General features: G+C 35.2%; 1 protein-coding gene across 1 annotated transcript; it reads right to left on the bottom strand.

Moving 5' to 3' along the window:
- Positions 1-3049: 3049 nt before the first annotated feature.
- LOC124633984 (glutamate receptor ionotropic, kainate 2-like) lies at positions 3050-11002 on the bottom strand. Its single transcript, XM_047169376.1, has 16 exons — positions 10607-11002; positions 10227-10367; positions 9456-9773; positions 8826-8917; positions 8611-8727; positions 7906-8088; positions 7211-7357; positions 6723-6920; positions 5897-6139; positions 5583-5806; positions 5332-5469; positions 4864-5062; positions 4406-4634; positions 4180-4295; positions 3743-3895; positions 3050-3338 (listed from the first exon to the last, which is right to left on the bottom strand). The coding sequence occupies exons 1-16, from the start codon at positions 10698-10700 to the stop codon at positions 3156-3158; spliced, it is 2775 nt and encodes a 924-aa protein (XP_047025332.1). The 5' UTR covers positions 10701-11002; the 3' UTR covers positions 3050-3155.
- Positions 11003-11121: the final 119 nt, after the last annotated feature.

Raw genomic sequence — 11121 nt, 5'->3', positions numbered from 1 at the left:
AGCTTGACTCATTTCTGCCCGCACCACCAAAATTCGCACGCACGCCCGCGCCAATGGATTGTGTTCAATCAAATTCTCTCGTGGGGTTCCAACAGCCATGGAGTAGGCAGACGTTAATGGTAGTGCGGGCTTCCGACAGTTCCCTCATTTCCGATCGGGTATCGCGTGCTTCGACGCAAGAGCCTGCGTTTTGGACCACGTGCAGCTCGCCGGATGTCGCTGATCAGCTCACAAAACGGCTTAAAACAGATTTGTTTCATTGATCGAATGCAATTCAAAACCTCTTCACACTTTTTGAGTCATTGAATTGAGTGGGCTGCTTCTTCTCGTATGGATGCTTGTTGATAAGTACAGTTTTATATCAACATTGTCGAAGCGAGTTGCTGTACGTAAGTAATGCACGGTGAATCCTCGTGCGTATATAATAAACTAGCTTTTGCCCGCAACTTCGTTCGCGTGGAATAGTGACTACCAGCAGATTTTTGATTTGACCAATAGATGGCGCTATATGTCCGGAATAATTTTTTTTTGTAATAAAAACTATCCTATGTCCTTTCTCAAGTTTCAAAGTATGTCTGTACCAAATTTCACACAAATCGGTTCAGTAGTTTAAGCGTGAAGAAAAGACAGACAGACAGACAGAAAGACAGACAGACAGACAGACAGACAGACAGAGTTACTTTCGCATTTATAATATTAGTTTGGATGTGTTACATTTTTAGAACACCGATCCAGATTTAATTTAAAGTTAAATCGGTTTGACCCAGCTGGGCTCCATCAGGCGCTGGCCCGAGTCTTTTCAACGTTATTAAAGAGTGCAAAAGGTTCAAACAATTTCCTTTCCACACAAAGTGATTAAATTATGAAATATTTGTTCCCCAACTTTGGGAAATACACAAAAGACCGTAACTTTCTTTAGTAAATCTGAAGTCATCTAAGTTTGGTAAAGAACTGAAATCCAATCTTCAAGTAACCGTGAGATTAATATTATTTGTAGGTACTACTTTTCTTTAGTTTAACTAAGTATTTGGCATTGGTGTGTTGCTTTTTGTTTTAGCTACTGGTGAACAAATATCTTTGCTATTATATAAAAAATATCGAATAATTATATAGAATTGTGCGGTAATCTAGCTATCTGTCTAATCTAGCTATTCGCTATAAGTACCTACCTACATGAATAACATTTTGAGGTCCTCGGGACAGTGCACCTAAGTGAAGTATTAATTAGTGATGCCTAAGTAAGTAAGCGAGGTTTTCCAATTTTATCTTTGCAGTAGCGAGTTTGGGTATATTCACCTATGTTCATATTTTATTCTCGGGACCATGTCGTATCTGATAAATGTATATTCTAATCAGCTTTAAATCAGATTATAGTACTTACGTATGCTAGTCCATTGATGCAATTAATTGTTTTAATCACTAGAGAAGCAATAAAATTTTAAATCACAACACGAAGGTTAAGGTCAATTTTGTTGTCAAGTGATAAAATTATGATCTGGGTATTAACAAAAACAAGTGAAATAATAATGAAAAAAAAACTTCACCCAAAAAGGGGAATGCTGAAATGAAGAATGGACATTGTTTTTTATAAACTATAAATTACAAATAATAATTTTATAAATAATACTTAATTATAGTCGATGTAGGTAATTGATTTTCTATATTTGAGACTGAAGAAATAATTATAATTATGTATTTTGTTTCCTATTGGCGACAAGGAAGAACTTGCAAAAGATAGGAGACAGCTAACAAATTATAGATTTTCATAAGTATAGCTGTAGGCTAAAGAAATGACAGTTTCTAGAAATTGTACGTGTTTATGGTAGGAAAACTGAGATGTGATTACAAGGTTAGAAATTATAGTTCTTACATGTTTCATGGAAACTGTAGGAGTAGTTGACATTGCGAGATATTATCCTTAAAGGAAAGAGTATATGCATAGTTAACCGTTGCTGCTACAGTACCAAAAAGTGTGCGCAGTGTAAAAGAAATGAATTATAAAGAACCTATTGCGTCTTTATTATTGATTAGTATTTGATGCCATGACCTATCTCTGAAGTAAATTCCCTTACAGACACTACGTCACATCATACGCATCTAGTTATAGCTGTCAATATAAACATGAACGTATATAGATAAAGTAATACTTGTAACGTTTCATCAATCTCGTCGGAATTGTCGACCAACAAAAGGTCAATTAGCGCACATGAGACATCCGATATCATGGCAGTAATAAAAAGTTGGTTCAACTTTGTAACCTGTATCCCTATCTAATGAAAGAGGTCTTGCAGTTTTTACACCGCGAGTTAATTAGTAGGGGATATCAGCTTCAAGGCACCAGTTTGTAATCACTTTAATGTTTTACACAAGCAATATTAAATATTTGCTTTCATCCACAATTGATGGTTGTTCTTAGAAACTGCAACAGTCAAGTAATCCGTTGCACCAGAGTTCGTAATATATTCATTGCACGTTTAAGTGAACATATAAACATCAGGAGTTTATGAGGTGGTCTCATCATTTGTTCGTGTTATTTTTGTAAGGCCAGTATATTATATCCCATACTTATATGATACCGACAAACCTTCATTAAGGTCTATTCATTCACTTTAGCCAAGTAATCCAAAAAGTACATTCGCTGACTGCCAGACCAAATGTTTGTTAACTATGTCTGCGCTCGTAACTCCGATAAGTTTATTCAGTTTTGATTTAATATTAAATAAATCTATTTTGATTGCTTTAATTGAGTCTTTCACCGTCTAGTCGTTTTATGATAGAAGATAATTCATTTGGAAGAGACATGCAAAAACAAAATTCTCTAATATTTATAGCTTTGCTATCTGATTTAATGCCACGGCTAGACTTATGACTCTTTATTTGAAGTTTTAGACTGAAGTTATCACGTAGCGTAATCTTATTGCAGTACAATGTCAGCAATTTATTATCGTTTGATAGAATAATGGAAAAATAGATTTTATATTGCTTTGTAAAGCAACTTTAATAAAAAATACTTTGGTTATCCTCAGCTTAAAGATGAGATAAAAGTCTGTTTTCTATTAAATATTTGTGATTTATTAAATTAATGTTCCATTCGTTATTAGTGAATAGCTACACCAATTTATTAGAACACTAAATGCGACATTGGTTATTGTTGATCAAACTGCTTTTTCCAAATTCATGAAGTTTTCGATGGCTTTAGCTTGATTTTCTCGTCGCTCGTCACTGCTCGAAGACGCGATTGACGGAGCTCTACTGGGGTTGCGAAGGACTGGCTTCTGCAGTTGGAAGAAGTTCAGGGATGCCTTCAATTCCTTTATGAAGACTTCCTTGTGAGTGACCTGGAGGAATATGTGAAGTCAAAACCAATGTAGCTACCTAATGTTGTTTTGTGGCCATTTTGTGGGTAAAAATCATAAAAGAGCAGTGTTTCTTCTCTTCACTAACTTTATTTTTCTAATAGCTAGAGAGACCGTAGGATACAATTTTAGGAAGCGTGTCCTTTTACGCACGTAATTGAAAAAATAAATAAACATTTGGTGTCACCCCGGTACCTATATACAGATACCCGGTATATCGATATTCAACATGTTATCTTATTGTGATGAACAGCTTATTGAGATAGTGATTATAATTTGCGAAGGTACACTGATTACCTGATACCTTGTTGTGGACTGCTATTTTTTATTTCAGAGACAAACAAGTTTATCTACTATGTAGCTTATCTAAATACAATACAACGCACCTGTTCCCGGACGACAATGTTGCGGACCTCGTTCATGAACTCGATGGCAGTTATAAAGAGGCAGAAGACCAATCCCACCACTAACACTACGAATGCTCCCATCAGATTCTCCATTTCTAAATCACCTTCAATGTCGTTTTCGTCAACCGTTGGCTGAAATATAGTAGTTGTTGTATCAAATGTAAAATATCCATCATTAATATAAAACCTAAGAAAGCTAGGAGAAAAGCCTTGAACATGATATTACAAGTTTCTTACAAGAACAACCCTAATTTTGGTTATAAAAGCAATATTGGAAGAATCTATTTCCAAGTCATAGGTTTTTTGTTAATAGTAATAACGGTCAAAATACATTATTCGTTTTCTTAGTATTCGGAAAAAGTAAGACAAAGAAAAAAGTATGAATTGTAATGTTAGAATAACTGAAGTCTCCATACTTCACATTTCTGCGCTCCGTATTTTTCGTGCCACCATTTATTTTTAATTTTGTCTAACGTAGTCAATTCTTTTAGTCTTAAAATGGCTCTGTTTATGTCAGTTCTGAATGGTGAATCTGGAAAATAATTATTTAAATATTTAAAATTCTCCCTTAAGGAGTACCTTGAAATGAATGCTTTATATTCAGCTGTTGTGAGCCTAGATTTGTTAAAGGTTTATACTCACTAGCAGGCATTGCTATTCCATAATCTTTGCTATCTAATTCGCCACCAACTTTCTTCAATTTACAGTTCCTTTTTAATTTGTACTCTATGGTACTGGACTCCATAAAGAAGGCGTACATGTTTTTACTCTTGAGAACTCTTTCTTCTCCTTCATCATTACTGGTTACTAAGACAGCTGGGTTCGCAGCCATGGTCTCGTACATGTGTCGGTATGTTTTGTCTTTAGAAGCCTGTTAAAGAAAAAGGGGCATGAAACAAATATTAAAAATTTAAGATTTCGACGAATTGAGAACTTCCTCCTTTCTGAAGGTGTAATTTGATGTTCTCAAGCATGTGTTCTTTATACCTACGAGGGAAGAGATATTTTTTTATCAATGACTTGTGTGTCTTGAAGACGTCATTTCGTTAGTAGTAAGTAGTATCCAACCACGTTTCGCACTCCAGGTATATTTTTCTCACCTTAAAAAATTCAAGTGTAGATCCTCCCTGAATGGCTCCGTAACGAATCTTAGTTTGTTTTGCCAAATCATCGACGCTGTTGATCGGTTCGTTTTCTAACGCTGACGTCATGGAAGCCGACAGCTGGGCGATGTATGTCTGACACACGATCACTGCGAAGAACCACCACATACCACAAACCCAGCGGGTGCCTATTGCTCTGGAACAGTGAAAAGTAGTTATGGGTGTATTTCTCGCTAAAACTGCTGATGGATTTTAGCGCTAATATATTGGTAGAACGAATTGGCAATTTTATATCCATGTGCGGGAAGAAGTTTAATCGGAACGCGGATGAAACCGCGAGCAGACGCTAGTACACTTTGTATTTTTGGTAAGAATAATAATTCAGAGAATTAGAGAGGAAGATCCAATTAGGGCGATTAAAACATATCGATGAAAAACATATAAAAAACGGAGCAACAAAATTACTTGGGCAAGATGTCGCATCCTTGCGTCATGATGGAGCCCATAGTTAGCCAGGCGCAATTCTTAAACGTCCATATATTTTCTAGCTCCTCCGGGTCTTTTTCACAGGGTTCTGGGTTTTCCCAATCTGCTGGCGATATTCTGAAATAAATAGAATTGTCGACCAAATATAGCAAAAAGTAATAACAAAAAAATGCTTAAATAAAAAATGATTTTCAATTGTTTTGGTATTGTTTTCACAAATGAAATGTTACCTGGCACAAATAAAAAGGACGATAGAAACAACACAATAAGCGGTGGCCGTGTGCATCCAGACTTCAAAAGTGTATGGATTTAGGAAAGAAAACATTCCTGGCTGAACTTTGCGATCTTGTGTGTATAAGATACTTATTCCAAGAGTCATGAAAGGTACTGAAAAGTCCACCACCTTTTTCCTTTCTTCTGTTATAGTTAAGTCACATACTGCCAAATCAGCTTTCTGAAACGACATTATAATCATTTTGTCATTGACCTACTTTTCTGGTAATATTGCACGAACTATGTAACCGAATTACTATTCATTACGTACTTTATCCAATAGGTGTCCTACGAGGCCAGTCCATGTGTGTGTAGTTGGATCTACTTTACCATATTCCATGTCGTAATCATGAATAAATCTGTAAGTATAGTTATACTTTTCTTCCCTCAATATTCGGAATATGTTATCTACTAGGTCGACGGAGAAACCCTCGAATTTGTCGTCATCTTTACATTCTTTTTTTTCACATTTTTCTTTGAATGAGAAATAAGGTTTCGCTCGACGGGATATTACCTACGACAATAAACAAAATATATTATGAACAAGGCATCTTAATTTTGGTTTAATATTTTGCAATTTTTAAAAGGATATACAATATGTAACTTAATTAACGCACATCCTGAAATTAGTTTGTTCAGAATCGTTTACTGAATCGATTTATATCATTTTTAATATAGGTAATTTTTTATCCCAAAAATAATTAAAACTACGGAAATTATTGTCATATTAACCCTGTACAGTCAAAACAAATTCAAATAGACCGTAACTCAAAGTAATAAGACTTCGTGTATTGTCGGCTTTTTCCGTAGTTTCGTTATGTTGTGTCGAGTCGAGCGGCGCGCGGCGCGATATTTGCGTGCGTAGTAGTAGGACCAAAAAGTTCTCCAAGAATTGGTATAACTAATTTAGTAAATAACAATGCATATACACGTTAAATTAAAAATTCAGTTGTATATAATCTTAACTAATTATAAATTGAATCAGAAAGTAATAGTTGGTAAGTGTAAAATGCAAAAAAAATGTCCTTTCAGTAATGGACAACATGAGCTTCAAATGATGTAAAATCCAATGTAGTAAATACTTTCTAAATACTCACAATAAATTCCTTGCTAGATTGTTGATTCACAGCACTACTGTCCAGACGTCTGGTTTCATTGATCATGCCTGTGGCCGACTCCCACTTACCTATGGTCTGTCTGTCTCTAATGTGTATCTCATTTATATACAGAACGTAGTTTATTCTCCGACCTCTTTGGTCAAATTCTACGTTACCCGTGACGCCGTAGGATTGAGTCTGAAAATACATTTATATAGTTGAATTTAATGAAGCTGAACATAAGGTTGATTATTTTAACCAAAAGGTTCAGAGAAAATATTGATACAAACGCGTTTTGTTCGTTTTGCAATTATTTCTTTTTCTTACTTCATATGTCTGATTATCGTTGATTATTATTGGAACCTATTATGTATTTGAATAACATGCGAGCATAACACAATCACTCCAGTTTCATTTTTTCTTTCGGTGTTTCTTATCTGGCTTCAAGACGGATTAGATTTAGATCACTAAAACCTAGAGTAGTGTACCTTCAATATTTTCTGCTGGTATGCAGCACCATGTGCCCAGGGTTCCTCGTCGCCAGTACAGCTGAAGACAGGGGGCTGTGCTATGTCTTTCACATCTAGTGCCTTTACTAGGTGACTCGCAACATCGTCCATTATTAATGAATCGAGCTGTTTGAAAGTAAGGACCAGTTGGTTAGTTTTGCTCTATTCTTGCTTCTATTTTATAAAGTAATGTGCTATAACTTTTTTTGAAATCCACGAGAAATCTTAAAGGACTTTTTTTTTGGTGTAATAACAAAGATAGTCACTGATCGCCGGTTATGACAGGAGGCAGGTATTAGACAGTATTGGCGTGGCTCTAGTACACAAAGGGCTCCAAAAAGTTCCACCTATGTTAAGTGAGTAAAATAGTTACCAGAAACTGATTAAGAAATAACATCTTATGATCTAGTAGGTGCAATCAGTATAACAGAAGGTAACGTAGGTCATCATCATCCTCCGAGCCTTTTTCCCAATCATGTTGGGGTCGGCTTCGGCAATCATGTTGGGGTAGGTAACGTAGGTATAACATAAAAATAATTAACAATTAATTTAGCCAATTAAAAGTTACAAGTATTCACCTAAAATATTCAATTAGAATTCTATCAAAAATATTCTAAATAAAGAAACAAAAGCTGCAAAAAAGAAACTTATAAGACAAAAACAAAGCTCCTCACTTTGAACTGCACCACGGACGGCGACTCCTCATTAGACCGCCAGTTGCCCACTCTAGTCGCCAGGTAGTGTCCGCCATCCTTCAGCTTGTCATATTGAGTGATGCTCAACCACGTTATGTTAGATGGCATTTTTATCAGACTCTCGGCTACCGTCGACGTGTCCATGGAAACTAGGACAAAGTGCTGGAAAGAACATGTATCATGAAGACGGATTAAATAAATACATTTTAGTTTTACCTACCTAAAACTCAGTACAAACAGTACTGAGTTTAGTAGTTATTTTTAGTACCCATAAGTTATAGAGGTAGAAACTTATATTATAAAAAGTTTTATTTTCATTGTTTTAAAGTAAACGCTCCAAAACTACAGAACGGTTTAGAAAATTCTGTATCTCTACACAGGCTATAATTTATTCGGAGATTTTAAGGGAGAAAGCTGATCCCCCTTGATGCGGATAAATAAATAAAACGGATAAAGAAATAATAAAAATAGGTCTAAGGACTTTTTAAATAAAATTTCGAAGATGATTCCAGGAATTCTTATTACTATAGGAACTACTAGAAATATAGATGTAGGAGTATAAAATTGAATTCCATTTAATTAAAAAGGAGTGAAGGACTTTATTTTTAGTACACCTTTGACCTTTAAGGTCAAAATGCGATTTAACTAAGCCATTGGTACTAAATTATTTAACAAAATTCATACCTGATATTCGCTAACTAACTTTGCATTGTCAGCTTCACCCAGGTAACGCAAAATACGATCGGAATGACAATCGAGTAGGAAGCGGCTTACTTGAAATTTTCTTAACGCCTTGAAAATCTGAAAGCCAAAAATACGAGTATTATAAAATCTAGGTACTATTTAATGATTTTAGTTATTACTGTGGCTTGGAATTAATACAGATTGTAATTACTTACTCTTCGATTATCGCCCATCGGATCCAATTTATACATAAAGATTTTGGACTGCAACGATACTTCAGCAAGAATTTTTTGTACTCTCAGCAACCCTGAAAACACGAACTTTTCATAGAAATTATGTTCCCTTAATTTAATTTTATCTATTTTTTTTAAAGTGACTTGTTTTCTTATAAAGCTCAAGAAAACTATTTCTCTTTGTATCTCGTGTCTGTGTTTAAAAGTCAGCTGTACATTGCCACATGTGAATGGTCATTAAATCCACACCACGTCTAAGCTGGTTTATTCTGATAAGTTATTCACATCATATCTTTAGCGATTAGGAAGATATACATAAGGTTACCTATTTATTTTGAAAAGTATTTCCATTGGTTTTATTTATAAGACTTCAGTAAAAACTGGTTAAAACTTAAGAAACAGATTGAGAGGCGGAATTAGGTACGTGGTAATAAAGATGAACAAGACTCAAGTATCAAGATATTCTACGTTTATATTTCCCATAACTTTTTATTATTATTTTGGTACTCGTTAAGTTAGCTTTAAATATACTCTAAAACCAAAAATTAAGACTCGTTTCTCTTTCAGTGGTCTTTAAAAACTTTCGAATATAATATTATTTTTAGTACCTACCAAAGTTATCTTCGTAAAGGGCAGCGAAACCTCCCCATTTGTAATACTGCAGAAGCTTTCCATAAGCTAATGCGATTTCCTCGGAATCAGGATAAAAGTTTATGGAAATCTTTTTGAATGGTATCTCTGATTCCTCGTCTTCGCCCTCCTCTTGTGCAGTTGTTTCCTCATTTAGCTCCAAGTCGGGATCCATCGACTGCCACGTGGCTTGAATGTGCGGTATGTTCGCAATAGCGCACTGGTCTCGAATAGCACCGTCTGTTATTGGATTTTGTGGACCAAATACTGCCACCGCTTGTATCGCATTGTTTGAACATACTGCAATTGTAACAAGAACGTCTGTACTGCTTGTGCAAATAAAATCAATAGAATAATGTTTGTGCAATCTCTTTACGAGCTTTGGCGTAGGATCTGTACATAGGAAAGCTTCGCTCATTTTGAAATGAAATGAGTGCTTGAGATCTGGGAATTGTACTGTATAAAGATTTCATTATAAGATAATACGTACTTGACAAATACAAAGTATGGTACAAAGCTTTCAAATAAAACTCACTGAAATATTAAATATTAAATTATAAGAAGCCTGTGGGTACGAATAATTTTGTTCTACTTTTAACAGGAAAGCATTTTTATATGAAAGTATTAAAATGAAAATAAAGCGAAATACAAAATCGGAAAACAGATGCAGAAAAAATATGTAGATACCAACTTTTCCAACGAATAATAAAAAAATTGCCAGGGTTTTGTTCTATATTAACAACTTTTACTTACATTCTCTCCAGACGGAATAGCTATCAGTCCTCCTTGGCTGCAGGGTGGTCGGTCTGATCGTCACCTCTTGGACATGGACATGGTTCAAGCTGTCGTTGAAAGCCGCCATCTGAATCGTGGCGTCCTTCTCAAATATACCCACTGCAATTATGTGGAATATATTGAAAGTAGATACAACAACCGCAGTTATCGGTTTAGTTGAAAAAATCTAGTTTAAAATAAAGAAGGTACAAATATATTGACTAATTGAAAAAAATAGACCTCTCAAAACTCGGCACGAAATATGATGAACTACCGAGAGAGTTCCTGATAAGGTTCTGTAAATAGTTCAGTTGTCCTTGTTTATTATTAAACACATTTGTTTATTAGAAAATACTCACCTATTTGATACGAAATTTCGGTCATTTCCGTGTATACAAATTGCGGAGTACATTTTTGAACACAAAGTAATATCACCAGTAAATACCAACACATGGCGAAAAAACTTTAATGTGAATGCATAGTTTACTTCATAAAAACTGTTTCACGATAATTTGTGGGCGCACCGCTTAGCGAATGAACGTCTGGATAGCAGTTCACTCAAATAAAATTAACTTCTTCCAGAGTTATGAACAAATGGAGACGGCAACGATGCGAAAAAGAAAAAGTTTTTGTTTAGTTCTTTTGGCAGGACGAACGTTATGTTTGGATGTGGTATCCGCAGTTACGACTAGACATTTGAATATGTTTGCCAGTTCCGTCAATTAGGTCATGATTCAAATATTTCCGTTTATTTCACATCAGTCAAATTCGGACTCGATACTCTGAAGTCAGACGACAGAGGCGACAGCGCCATGGCGACGCGTGATGGCACACGTGACCTAAAACTGCTTTCCAAAAATACTTCAGACAGCGG

Source organism: Helicoverpa zea, chromosome 10 (genome assembly GCF_022581195.2).
Source record: "Helicoverpa zea isolate HzStark_Cry1AcR chromosome 10, ilHelZeax1.1, whole genome shotgun sequence".
Classification (NCBI taxonomy): Eukaryota; Metazoa; Arthropoda; class Insecta; order Lepidoptera; family Noctuidae; genus Helicoverpa; species Helicoverpa zea.
Note: the sequence above shows the minus strand (reverse complement) of the source record. Positions and strands in the feature narration are given on the sequence as shown.